Genomic DNA, 14,687 nt, shown 5'->3' with positions numbered 1-14,687 from the left:
GGAGCCAGTTCACATTGGTATGATGTGGGAACCTTTGCGAATCCACTGCAGGTTCCCGCTTCACACTTGACTCACAGGCAGTTCACACTGCCATATGCAAACTGCTGGGAGTGTCAATACAAAGTTTACGACACCCCCAGATTAGTTTGCATATCGCAGTGCGAACTGTCAGTTTGGACAGAAATCGGATCACATAGGTGTGAACACCCATGGGATCCGATTCTGGTGCGGACCCAAAAAAAAGGGCCTGCACGACTTTGGCCTGAATGCGATATGAATATGAACTCGCATTGCATAGACATCGCATGTGATTTGCAGAGCAGTGCGGTGCAAATCGCATGCAATGTCTGGCATCGCTATAGTGTGAACCAGGACTGATGGCATCAATTACAAAAAGGGTGTTTTTCACAAACAAAGTGAAATAATTAAAGCAAAAGTGAGTCCATGGTTAACTGCTTCCGGACCGCACATTTACTGCTGCAGGCTGGCCCTCCTGCGCAAACCGACGTAGACCTACGTCGGTCGTGCGCGTAGTGCTGGGGGCGTGCATGGGCCGCCGGCGGTGCGCTCCCACTCCCACTAGGCAGCAGGGATGCCGATGCCTGGGGCCAGTGGCCGTGATTGCCGCTGGGCACCCGCGATCGCTCCCCGCTGAGAGAGAAGGACGGATAGCTGTTGTAAACACAGCCAACCGTTCTTCACTCTGAAATAATCATAGAGCGCCTGTGATCCTTCTATATAGGATCATTTCGCAAGCCCATCCCCCCATAGTTAGTAAACACTCCCCTAGGCTCACATTTAACCCTTTGATCACCCACGGGGTTAACCCCTTCCCTGCCAATGTCATTATTACAGTAACAGTGCATATTTTTTAGCACTGATTACTGTAGTAATGCCACTGATCCCCCCAAAAGTTTCAAAAATGTCAGTTAGGTGGCCGATCTGTCCGCCCCAATGTCGCAGTCCTGCTAAAAACCGCAGATCACCGCCATTACTAGTAAAAAAAATAAATAAAAATGACATAAATCTTTCCCCTAGTTTGTAGACGTGATAACTTTTGCGCAAACCAATCAAAATACGCTTATTGCAGTTTTTTTTTCCAAAAAATCTGTAGCAGAATACAAATTGACCTAAAATGATGAAAAATTTAGATTTTTTGATTTTGGGGGGGGGGGGGGGGATGTCGTATAGCAGAATGTAAAAAATATTGTGTTTTTTTTTTTCAAAATTGTGGCTCTGTTTTTTGTTTATAGCGCAAAATCTAAAAACCGCAGAGGTAATCAAATACCACCAAAAGAAAGCTCTATTTGTGGGTAAAAAAGGATATCAATTTTATTTCGGTACAGTGTTGCACGATCGCGCAATTTTTTGTTAAAGTAACGCAGTGCCGAATTGCAAAAAATGGCCTGGTCATTAAGGGGGCAAATCCTTCCGGTCCAGATCTGGTTAAATAAATACCGGTAGATGAAAAAAGTCCCATGCACTAAATAGTGTGATCAGATGTAGATTCCCAACAACCAATCAGAGGTGATTCTTCCTGTATAAAATTGTGAACCTGTTTATATACACCGTGCTTCACTGCACACAAGAGAGGATCTGCCTCTTACCAGATGGATCGACCTTTGCAGGTCTAACAGCCTTTTTGGAGCTTTTTCAATGCAAGCAAAGAGCGCCTCATCTATGGGATGACACTTTCTTAGTAAATCCAGGCTCTCAGTATAGGTGGATAAACCACATCTCATTAATATCAAGCTGTGCTAGTAATCCACACTCCAGCTCATTGTGTCACACATGAAAAAGGAGAAAACAACTCATTGCGTAGACATCCATGAAAAACAATTTATTGGTATAGACATGGACTTACAAGAAAGAAGGATATTATAGGCAAATGGGTTACACGCAGCGTCTGGCGTCCTTACAGACGATAAGACGTCACCGCTACCAATTACCCGATGTGCGTTTTGTTCTACTGAACGTTGTCATTGGGGCAATCTTGGAGCTGGCGGGCAATTTTTAAATGTCAACAAATGTTCCCAGCACTAGTAATTCAGAAAAAGTTAGGTGCGCGGTGTCTTATTTTTGTTTAGGAACATTTGTGACCTGGCACCTCGGATATGTCTGACCTCAACTAATGTTTTATATAGCATAGGTCAATAGCATGCTATGAACATGGCCCACTCCTGAAACACAAAGGGTGCTTTTAACGTTCTGGTCTTGTAAAGTTGGCAGTATAAAACTTGTGTCGTAGGGTGGACTTGGCCACATAGTTGGTTGCCCTGGGCACAGAATTCTTAGGGGTGCAAAATCATGCCTTCCAACTGTCCAGGTTTCTGTGGGACTGTCCCAGAATTTCAACAAAATCTCAGCGTCCTGTGGATCCAGGCTGAGTCCCGGAGTGCAGTGTTGGTTCCACAAATTCACCTGGCAGGGGCAGATGAGGCTGCCCCTCATCTTTTGTGGTATTCCCCAGATCCCCAGCATTGCAATCTTCCCCCTTTTGCAGCAGCCAGCATTCCTCCCCGTGCTAGGCTTCTCCTCAGGTCTGACGTGTATCATGCACAAGAGGAGGAGCTGGGAGGAGGGTTGTCCCCTTGTATTGAGATGCGGTTGGTTTCAGGGTGGGAAAATTGGGCTGGGGGGCCATATAACTTGGAGGGGGTGGGGACGGCAGTTGCCAAAGACTTGTGCTGGGAGTGGAGCCAGAAGGAGGAAAGCCCCCCCTGTATTGAGCTGCGCTGATCTGAGGTCGATTTCAGGGAGGGAAAATTGGGCCTGGAGTGTGTTGGGGTGGCAGTTGCCTAAGACTTGTGCTGGGGGAGGAGCTAGGAGGAGGAATGCCCCCCTATATTGAGCTGCACTGATCTAAGGTCGATTTCAGGGAGGGAAAATTGGGCCTGGAGTGTGTTGGGGTGGCAGTTGCCTAAGACTTGTGCTGGGGGAGGAGCTAGGAGGAGGAATGCCCCCCTATATTGAGCTGCACTGATCTAAGGTCGATTTCAGGGAGGGAAAATTGAGCCTGGAGTGTGTTGGGGCAGCAGTTGCCTAAGACTTGTGCTGGGGGAGGAGCTAGGAGGAGGAATGCCCCCCTATATTGAGCTGCACTGATCTAAGGTCGATTTCAGGGAGGGAAAATTGGGCCTGGAGTGTGTTGGGGCGGCAGTTGCCTAAGATTTGTGCTGAGGGAGGAGCTAGGAGGAGGAATGCCCCCCTGTATTGAGCTGCGCTGATCTAAGGTCGATTCCAGGGAGGGAAAATTGGGCCTGGAGGGTGTAGGGGCGGCAGTTGCCTAAGACTTGTGCTGGGGGAGGAGCCAGGAGGAGGAATGCCCCCCTGTATGAGCTGCACTCATCTTAGGTTGGTTTCAGGGAGGAAAAGTTGTGCTGGGTGGGCTGTATGACCTGGAGGGGGTGGGGGCTGCACCTAACATAGATTTGTGCTGGGGGTGCACTTATGCTGGGAGAAGCGATGGGGGGGGGGGGGTGGTAAGATGATTTTTGCTAGAAGGGGGAGAGGATTTGTACTAGAAGGGTGGGTTGGAGGGGACAGGATTTGTATTAGGAGGGTGAGGATTTGTGCTAGAAGGTGGGATTTGGAGGGAGGATTTGTGTTGGGTGGGGGGGACAGAGATTTGTGCTTGAAGGGGAGGAGGATTGGGGGTAAAGTAAGGCACATCTTTTCTACAACATATTATATTCTGGTAAAAAAGGACCCAGGAATTGCTCATGATCCACGGTTAGAGGGTGCAATGCGCAGGTAACCCACTCTACCCCACTGGAAAAAACAATTCTTTTTTTTTTTTTTTAAAAGATCAGTTAGAATTTAGTTCCATTCCAGTCCAGTTCCATTGGTTCAGTTCATTTATGAATATTATCTTATAATGGAGCTGCAAATAAAATTACAATATTTCAAAAAGAAGTGAAAAACTTGCAAAACCCGGCCTATCTTTTTATCTTCAATTTACCCCTAAATGTACGTTCACCCCTAAGCCTTCATAGGTTGGAATATTGAACAATTAAATCAAAACAAATTAACGTCTGTTGGAACCTAAAGAGGTGTTGTTTCCTAGACAGCGTAGTATCGAGTGTGTGTGTGTGTGTGTGTGTGTGTGTGTGTGTGTGTGTGTGTGTGTGTGTGTGTGTGTGGTTGGGGGGCACAAAGTTTGGAATGTAAAAAAAAAAAAAAAAAATGGCCCTTTTATTCTACATGGTGCTGTCGGTCTAGCGCTGTAAACATACTTACAAGCACAGAGAGATGATGACCTCATCAGTGTGCTGCTGCTTCATTTTCTAAGAGTTGCTTAATTGCCCTGGGGGAATAGTGAAGTCACCAAACTGGCAGCTCTGTTTGGTATAATAACAAATCCTTGGCTGGTAAAACAGAGTGTGTGTGTATATATATATATATATATATATATATATATATATATATATATACAGTGGGTACGGAAAGTATTCAGACCCCCTTAAATTTTTCACTCTTTGTTATATTGCAGCCATTTGCTAAAATCATTTAAGTTCATTCTTCTTCCTCATGAATGTACACATAGCACCCCATACTGACAGAAAAACACAGAATTGTTGACATTGTTGCAGATTTATTAAAAAAGAAAAACTGAAATATCACATGGTCCTAAGTATTCAGACCCTTTGCTCAGTATTTAGTAGAAGCCCCCTTTTGATCTAATACAGCCAGGAGTCTTTTTGGGAAAGATGCAACAAGTCTTTCACACCTGGATTTGGGGATCCTCTGCCATTCCTCCTTGCAGATCCTCTCCAGTTCTGTCAGGTTGGATGGTAAACGTTGGTGGACAGCCATTTTTAGGTCTCTCCAGAGATGCTCAATTGGGTTTAAGTCAGGGCTCTGGCTGGGCCATTCAAGAACAGTCATGGAGTTGTTGTGAAGCCACTCCTTCGTTATTTTAGCTGTGTGCTTAGGGTCATTGTCTTGTTGGAAGGTAAACCTTCGGCCCAGAGCACTCTGGAGAAGGTTTTTGTCCAGGATATCCCTGTACTTGGCCGCATTCATCTTTCCCTCGATTGCAACCAGTCGTCCTGTCCCTGCAGCTGAAAAACACCCCCACAGCCTGATGCTGCCACCACCATGCTTCACTGTTGGGACTGTATTGGACAGGTGATGAGCAGTGCCTGGTTTTCTCCACACATACCGCTTAGAATTAAGGCCAAAAAGTTCTATTTTGGTCTCATCAGACCAGAGAATCTTATTTCTCACCATCTTGGAGTCCTTCAGGTGTTTTTTTAGCAAACTCCATGCGGGCTTTCATGTGTCTTACACTGAGGAGAGGCTTCCGTCGGGCCACTCTGCCATAAAGCCCCGACTGGTGGAGGGCTGCAGTGATGGTTGACTTTCTACAACTTTCTCCCATCTCCTGACTGCATCTCTGGAGCTCAGCCACAGTGATCTTTGGGTTCTTCTTTACCTCTCTCACCAAGGCTCTTCTCCCCCGATAGCTCAGTTTGGCCGGACGGCCAGCTCTAGGAAGGGTTCTGGTCGTCCCAAACGTCTTCCATTTGAGGATTATGGAGGCCACTGTGCTCTTAGGAACCTTAAGTGCAGCAGAAATCTTTTTGTAACCTTGGCCAGATCTGTGCCTTGCCACAATTCTGTCTCTGAGCTCTTCAGGCAGTTCCTTTGACCTCATGATTCTCATTTGCTCTGACATGCATTGTGATCTGGAAGGTCTTATATAGACAGGTGTGTGGCTTTCCTAATCAAGTCCAATCAGTATAATCAAACACAGCTGGACTCAAATGAATGTGTAGAACCATCTCAAGGATGATCAGAAGAAATGGAAAGCACCTGAGTTAAATATATGAGTGTCACAGCAAAGGGTCTGAATACTTAGGACCATGTGATATTTCAGTTTTTCTTTTTCAATAAATCTGCAACAATGTCAACAATTCTGTGTTTTTCTGTCAGTATGGGGTGTTATGTGTACATTCATGAGGAAGAAGAATGAACTTAAATGATTTTAGCAAATGGCTGCAATATAACAAAGAGTGAAAAATGTAAGGGGGTCTGAATACTTTCCGTACCCACTGTATATGTTTCTCAACTGTGTATTTAGTCGCTTGCCTGGAGTTGAGCTCTAATTGGCTCCAGTTAGCGATTTTAGCAGATTTTAAAACAATATCCTGCTTTTTTTTTATTATATTGGAATTTTTTATATCATATAATTAGAACACTGTATAGGTCTTCTGGGAGACTTGTGGGGTCGCTGCCATGTGTGGGTGGCAGGATGAGATTTATATATAGTCTGTCGGGGAGTGTGCGGTGAGGCTGAGGTTAGGAGAGCTGACTTGATAGTCTGCAATTAGCAGGGGCCGTGCCATCAGCCGTGGCCTGAGCAAATCTCCGGCTGCATCTTAAGTTCTGTTTTAAAATGCTGTAGATTAAATGTGGCAGACGTACATTTGCTGTATGTGACCTGTGCTGATGCATACAAGCAGCCCCTTACAGCTCCTCCAAAACTGCATGGTGACCCTGTGCGTAAATAGGCGCAAATGAAACGCAAAGGTCCAGTTTCTTTTTCCTAACCTAAATATTACTTATCGGTCCACACAGTACACAAGAATCAGGAATCTGGTGTCCTAAAAATTATTTTATGAAAGGTGAACTTCAGGCAAACTGTTAAATATTCAGTGTAAAAAAAAAAAAATATACATATATATATATATATATATATATATTAAATGTGGCAGACGTACATTTGCTATATGCGACCTGTGCTGATGCATACAAGCAACCCCTTACAGCTCCTCCAAGGCTGCATGGTGACCCTGTGCGTAAATAGACGCAAATGGTCCAGTTTATTTTTCCTAACTTAAATATTACTTATCGGTCCACACAGTACACAAGAATCAGGAATCTGGTGTCCTAAAATGATTTTATGAAAGGTGAACTTCAGGCCAACTGTGAAATGTAATGTGTAAATTCTGCTTCCTGCGTTGTCATTATTAATTACAAATTATGCTAGGAACATTGTTTTTGTTTTTTTTTCAAACATTACCACATTTTGATAAGAATTTGGAGCTGATATCCATGCATAGAATAATCCAGCTGAGGTGTGAGAGGAAGTAGATATGCGTGTGACTTTAATTGACCCAGCACTGTGGGTTTGACGAAATGCGTTGGGGGGATGGCCTGGATGGAGTCGAGCTGAAGCCATTTGCTATTTTGTACTTGGGTTAGGTTAGTGTGCGACGGTTAGATGTTTTTTGAAGCTGGGATGAGCTCTTTTCTTCCGCCTGCACCCAATAGTAGGAGCCACCGGACCTTTTGGACGCCTGTCTAGAGAGGCACCACAAGCTATGCATGGTTTAGGAGTTTGGGGGCTTCTCGACTACTCTGAATGCTATGTGAATATAAATCCAGAAACTTCTGTCTGCTGTTTTTTTTTTTTTTTTTGGTTAACATTTTTTTTTGGTTAACAGAAATGTATTTTAATGCAAGAACTGAGGATTTCTAACATGGCAGCGGAGGTGGCACATGCTGTCAGAAAGGGCCAGGGACTGGAATTTACCAGGAATATTATTTTGAAATTGTGCGGGCTTGGGAGCGTTTTTGAAAATATGGTGAAGAGATAAATTCATGTGTTCTAAAACCTTAGGTAGAGCTCTATTCCATTCAGATTGTCTGTGGATTTAAATGAACTGTACAGTATGGCATATCATTCTTTTTCGAGGCTTTTGGATTATTTTATCCTAAATTTAGTAACTTGATTGGCCAGATAGGTCATCACCCTTATTCTAAGTAATGTTTTTTTTTCTCTTGTTTTTTCTCCCTTTCAGAGAAGCGACAGGACAATGGGAGAGTCTATTACGTGAACCACAACACGAGGACCACGCAGTGGGAGGATCCACGCACTCAGGGGTGAGAACATGAAATGAAAAGTATCGATAATCAGAGGTTCGCGAGTAACGACTTGAAGAGAAAGCATTTTTGTTGTCCATAGTAGCCAAAACTGGTTGCTACTGTTATGAATCCTTTAGTAACAGTACGAGAGAGAAATTCTGATTCGTTTTTATTGACAACACATGACACAATATGTTCAGTTAGAAGAGTGGTCTTCAAACTGCGGCCTGGGGCCAGATACAGCCTTTTGCTTGCCTTTATCCAGCCCTTGGGGCACTATTCCTCACACAGATGCTAACAATGGGGAATCATTTCTGCTACTGACACCAACAGTAGGGCACTATTCCTCCCAATGACACCAACAACGGGGCATTATTCTTCCCACTGACACCAACAGTGGGGCATTTTTCCTCCCTCTGACACCAACAAGGGGGCACTATTCCTCCCACTGACACCAACAGTGGGGCATTATTGCTCCCTCTGACACCAACAAGGGGGCACTATTCCTCTTACTGACACCAACGATGGGGCACTATTCCTTCCACTGACACCAACAATGGGGTATTATTCCTCCCACTGACACCAATGATGGGGCACTATTCCTCCCACTGACACCAATGATGGAGCACTATTCCTCCCACTGACACCAATGATGGGGCACTATTCCTCCCACTGATACCAACAATGGGGCATTATTCCCCCCACTGACACCAATGATGGGACACTATCCCTCCCACTGACACCAATAATGTGGCATTATTACCGACACCAGGACATTTTCTACTCCCACTGGCACATTCACAAAATACAAAGGCTTCTGTAAATGGGCAGCAGAGGGGAGGGGCGGCTATGTGTGCTTCTCTCTCCTCTCAGATCCCGGAGTGGCTCTCCAGCAGAGCAGTAAACCTGTCTAATGTAAATAAGGGATAATCCCAGGAGATATCATGCAGCTCCCTTGACTTAACTCATAGTGTGCCTCCACTTTTTAAAAAGTGTCTGAATTCCTGGAATTCAGCTTAAACTATTTAGCTGCCAAAAGATTAGTAATTTTTTTCAGCCAGCCTTGTGGTCCAGTATCTAGACCAGCCTTTGTCAACCCTTTCACCCCAGAGGAGTCATTGAAATAATTTTGAGGTCTCGGGGAACCCCTGCTAAAATACGGTAAATTTTTCAGTGATCCCTTAAAGTGGATGTCAGAACTGCCATCCTTACAAACTGCTAAAAAGATGCTGCTGGCTGCTGCAAGTGGTCTTGGACCCAAAACTATGCAAGCACCATCCGTTGCGAGTTCAATCAATTACAGCTTAAGGAACTTCTTGCAATCTCTGGATGGAGCCCTAAGATTTCATGTAACCCTGTTCGAGGATGGCTGGTCTGTACAGCAGAACCCCTGTATAATCCCTATTTCTGTCCTTTTTTTAGTATGATCCAGGAGCCAGCACTGCCTCCAGGATGGGAAATGAAATATACTAGCGAGGGAGTTCGCTACTTCGTGGATCACAACTCTCGTACCACAACGTTTAAGGATCCCAGGCCTGGCTTTGACTCAGGGTAAGTATGATAACCAAAGTTTAAGGCTGCCTATAGATAAATCTTTTTTTTTTTCTCTATCGTCCATTGACAGACGCAGCCTCCATCTTCATTAGCCATTGGGTTATGCTGCCTCCTGCAGGAGTAGTTCTAGGCAGGAAAAATGTAAATCTCCACGCCCACGGGGCTGTTCCCACAGGCATAAACCATACACCCTCTGCTCAGCAAACCAGTTTATTTATAAGCAGTGAAGAATAGACAAAAAATCATCCCCATATCAGAGGGGCGGGTGCTGCGTCTGTCAATGGACTTCAGAGAAAAATATTTTACGGTAAGATCTTACAAAAATATTGTTTTTTCGAACAGCCAGTAGGCTGATCGAAAATAAAAAAACAAAACGCACTTTTACATCCACACCATCAAGGTAAAGGGAGGAATCCTCAGAATAGGGTTATCAGCGTTTTGCCGATAAAAAAAAAGGTGCCGGTAATGGCCGCTGAAAATGCACATGATTTTGCCACAATTTTACTGCACCTATGGTGTGTTTTTCATAGGTCATGCAACTCAAAACTGCAACATGGGTGCGTTTTTGAAGCCTTCCTCCTGCGTTTTCAATAGGGGAGGTGCATTTTTGGTGCTTTTCTTTTTTTTAACTAACCAAACACACAGAAAGCAGGGTTTTTAACACTGCAAAGGAAGCACAACGGACCAGTTTGAAAACATACATGGAATTTAAAGGAATGCATTTTTTTTTAGCTTTTCTTGCACTTTTTTTAATGCAAAAGCGCTTCAAAAACTGCTCAGTGTGAAAGCAGCTTATCGGCCAAAAAGGTGCCAATAATGTGTGAAAATAACTTCATATTTATGTAAATTCATGATATTAATTAAAAAGTATAATATAAAACAATTATATGAACATCAGAATATCCTGATGTTCATGTAAAAATCCTGATGTAGGATATACAATTATATATCATTTTTAAAAAACTTTGGTTTCGGCCCATTGTATCCTAAATTTTCCATTTCGGTGCACCACTATTTAGAATACAATAACCCAGCGGGGATTCCTCCACTGTCAGATTACACTGATCAGCACTGCAGCCGCTGATCGAAAAACATTTTTCCAATATCCTGTTAAAAAAAAGTATATCTTTAAATCAAATAAAGTATGAAAAACCAATGTGCAACCAGTGAAAAAAATGGAACCTAAAATAAAGTGTATGTGTATTATTATTATTATAATACAGGATTTATATATCGCCAACAGTGTGCGCAGCGCTTTACAGTGTGGGGGAAGACAATACAGTTGCAGTACAATTCAATACAGGAGGAATCAGAGGGCCCTGCTTTTTAGAGCTTACAATCTAAAAGTGTATGTGTAATAACAAATAAAGTAAAAGCTGCCAATCTGTGTAGTGCCACCATAATACCAATAGAAAATCTAATAATAATAAAAACCGGCACTAATTCCAATGTATAAATAAAATAAAGAAACAATCTTAGAGCATATAATTAAAATGTATAACAAATATATAATAATTAATTAATAGTGATAAATAGTAAAAGTCCATAAAAAAGTTCCTGTGGATGTGCAGTAGAGATATAGTAAATATAACAGTGATCCAAAACGTGGTCATAACATCACGTCCTTGGATCACTTCACATATCATCACGTTTTGGATCACTATTTTATTTACTATATCTCTACTGCACATCCACAGGAACTTTTTTTTGTACAATTTATCACTATTAATGAATAATGTGGTGTGTAGGAGCCGATCTCCTCTTCTGTTCCAGATTTAGATCTGTTCAGCCATGGTACTGAGCAGCAGGAGTGGCAACACACCATAGGTGGCATTCCAATTTATTTGCCGTTATAGGCAAGAACGGGGGCAGGAACGCCCACTATTCATCACAGAGGAGTATGTATTTCATGTGAAAAATATATTCTTTGTTTCCTAAAGGGCTAAACCTGGAGGTTCACCTGGAGCCTATGACCGAAGCAGAAGCTTTCGTTGGAAATACCATCAGTTTAGGTTTCTGTGCCATGTAAGTAATCACGATGGAGAACCTAAAGTTCACAAAACAGACCAATTCTTCAATATGTAATTCTTTAAGTGTCAAAAGACTTAATTTGAACAATTTGAATTTATTAAAAAAAAAAATGTATACAGAAGGGATATTCTGATGTTCATATTGACCATGAGATCCAGAGAGTACTGACCAGTCCGAGGAACCAGTGATTAGTAAATAAGGAAAAAAGGGATGGAGGAGATGATAAACAATGGAGTTTCATCTCTGAATTTAATTGCCAATCTAAAGAGATTGAAAACATATTTTAGAATTATTGGCATGTCCTTATTTTTTATTTTTTTTTCAAGCTTTATTTATTATATCCAAAAAAACAAACAAACATTCACAGTGAAAAAAAAAATGGTGCCACAAATATTCAAACAGCTTCACAGTTAAACTATTATCCAGTATGCTGAAAAAAGTAAAGCTCCAAGTTGCTATAATGAAAAGGTCAAGACCAGATGGAGACAGCACGACCCCGCCGCTTAACTGTAAATGTGGCAGCAGGGCCTGTGACTCCCGTCCACGGTGACTGGCCAATAGATGTGTCCACAAAGTTGCCATGAAGGGGCTGCCCCATTGAGGTGTGGGTCAAACCACGTCCGGTATTGGGAGCATACCTATTGATAAACCACCCTCCCTAGAAGGGAAGTTGGGTAAACATTCCCTGCACCCACAAAGAAAAGATGTGGAGAGCGGGGCGACTAATTTCAGCATAAACAACAATCGGTAGTTCATAGTTGATTCCCATCGTGTCTGTGTCAGGCGAGTCATAAGGCTCCCCCAGCAAGGAAACAAACAATGGCCAAAAATAAAGAAAAATATAATAAAGGGGGGTTAGGTTCCATGGTTCGTCTGGACAAGTTGTGTAAATAAGGGGTCTGTGAGCGCAAGCAGTGCAATATCTAAACTGGAGGTAAGTGAGTGCGTCCCTGCAACAAACTGCTTCTATGGTGCCCAAAAGAGACTTGATTTAAAGTGTATACAACAATCAACAGAAAAAAAACTAGAAGACCCTAGTGCCTCCTTTTTATTTTAGGATCCCAACTATTTTTTTCATATGCACTCACAAAAGTAAATCTTGTAAAGGCTCATTATCATCATACAATCAGATTCTATTATGCCTTCCTGGATATGCTGCTGGCTCTAAGGGAAAAGTTCATTTATGCAGTTCCCCTTGAAACACTCAGTAACACGCCGGGCCAATTGAGAAGCCGACAGGCTGGAGCATTGCTCTGCTATACTGACTGCTGGTTGAGACAGGGCCGTAGATCATTTTTTTTCCTGGGGGGGGGGTTCAGCCTTGAGTACCCAGTGAACAATAATTAGCATGCCTGCCACATTGTGACAAATTGTGGTGTGTGTGTATATATACAGTATATACAGCGCCCCCAGCAGGCACATCTGTTGGTGAAGCAAATAGTACACATGGCTTCAATGTCAGCCGGGCCCTGCCTGTCAGCCTCGTGGATGGGACAGGTGGTATTCCCAGTGGCAGTGCGGCTCCCGCAGATGATAGGCTACACTAGCTTTGCTGCTGTGAAATTGACCAATGCTCTGGGGGGGGGGGGGGGGGTTGGACCCCCCTGACCCCCCCCCCCCTTATCTGCACCCCTGGGTCAGGGACACAGAGTACTTCAGGACAACGAGTTTCGGGGGGCATGGCCTCCTTTTTAAAGTCACTTAATAAAGGAGTGAAGAAAATGTCATCAGCACTCCAAGAATTCCTCGAAAAGGGTCCAAAGCTTTATTTTCGTGGTCACATGATAACTATACAACAGGGTTTCGGAGCCACACAGGGCCCCTTCATCAAGCAAGCCAAGTATTATTGGACTTGATAAGGAAGGTCATGCCCCCGAAACTCATTGCCCCAGCAACCTAACACCACCTCCTACCTGTACATTGTCCACTGTGCTTTCTGGTGTATGAACAGAGCGACGCCGGCTGCTGCCGAAGCACTGCCAGGTGCCAGTATAGGAGAGTGAGAGTGGGTTACATAGTTACATAGTAGTTGAGGTTGAATAAAGACAATAGTCCGTCCAATTCAACCTGTGTAGGTGTGTATGGCCGTAATCATCTCTCATACCCCTGAATGTTCTGATTCTTGAGATGTACATCCAAGAGTCTTTTGAAAGTAGCCATACTTCCCACAGAAACCACCTCTTGTGGTAGAGAATTCCACAATCTTGTAGCCCTAACAGTAAAGAGCCCCCTGCGTTGGCTGAGTTTAAAATGCTTCTCCTCTAATCGCATTGTATGTCCTCGAGTCCTCATGCAATCCTTTTGACTGAATAGCTTTTTTTCTATGCTGAGATCACCATTGAGGTATTTATAAATTGCTATCATGTCCCCTCTCAGGCGTCTTTTCTCCAGGGAGAACAAATCAAGCGATTGCAGACGCTCTTCATAAATAAGGTCCTCCAATCCCCTAATTAGTTTAGTTGCCCTTCTCAGCTCCAACACATCCCTCCTGAGGACTGGCGACCAGAACTGGACAGAATACTCCAGATGCGGTCGGACCAGAGTTTTATAAAGGGGTCTTTTATGTTTCCAGAGAACAGTATTGACTAATCCTTGAGAAGCTTTATTTCTTTGTGGCCGAACTGTGGTTGAGAAAATAGTGAACTGAACTCCAGCAGGTCTTATATTGTACAATAAGTGCAGTCAGTATATATGTTTTGTTGTCTCATTTAAAGTGTATATAAGGGCAAAAGAAAAAAACGCATGCAGTACATCTCTCCAGTGCAAACTATAAAGCCAGCATTAGTGTCTCAGTAGCATACATGAGTTATTTATTTCCTCTATATTTTTCCTTTAGTCAAACACGCTCCCCAGTCATGTGAAGATCAGCGTGTCACGACAGACGTTGTTTGAAGACTCCTTCCAGCAGGTAACACAGGACATTTTTTTTTTTCTGATTATTACAAATTCTTCAGATTTTCTATGCAGGGAACCATATTTAGCACAGTGTCATGTATTTATAATTATTTTATTATTCAGTCTCCTTTTACATTTACATAGAAAGCGGAAGCCAGATGTGTATTTGTAGTTTACGTTCATTATAGGGCCAACAGTTATTGGACTTCTGGTCATCACACCTTGTTGGACTTCCCAACAAGGGTGCTCAGTAGAGATTTGGTCAGGGCTCTGTGCAGGCCTCTCCACTTCCTCAACACCAAACTCATCCAACAAGTCTTTTTTTGAGCTGGCTT

General features: G+C 43.2%; 1 protein-coding gene across 1 annotated transcript in view; it reads left to right on the top strand.

Moving 5' to 3' along the window:
- The window catches only part of WWP2 (WW domain containing E3 ubiquitin protein ligase 2), a 141,886-nt gene that overhangs the window by 105,610 nt on the left and 21,589 nt on the right, over nt 1-14,687 (top strand). Inside the window, exons 10-13 of the mRNA XM_082269685.1 lie at nt 7,809-7,890; nt 9,295-9,423; nt 11,367-11,451; nt 14,294-14,365. Of these exons, the coding sequence (XP_082125811.1) occupies nt 7,809-7,890; nt 9,295-9,423; nt 11,367-11,451; nt 14,294-14,365 (368 nt within the window). The remainder of the gene's footprint in view (nt 1-7,808; nt 7,891-9,294; nt 9,424-11,366; nt 11,452-14,293; nt 14,366-14,687) is intronic.

The sequence above is a fragment of the Pelophylax lessonae genome, assembly GCF_965119305.1.
Source record: "Pelophylax lessonae genome assembly, chromosome: 10".
In the NCBI taxonomy this organism is placed as follows: Eukaryota; Metazoa; Chordata; class Amphibia; order Anura; family Ranidae; genus Pelophylax; species Pelophylax lessonae.
The sequence above is the reverse complement of the archived record's forward strand: the minus strand, read 5'-3'. Positions and strand labels throughout refer to the sequence as shown.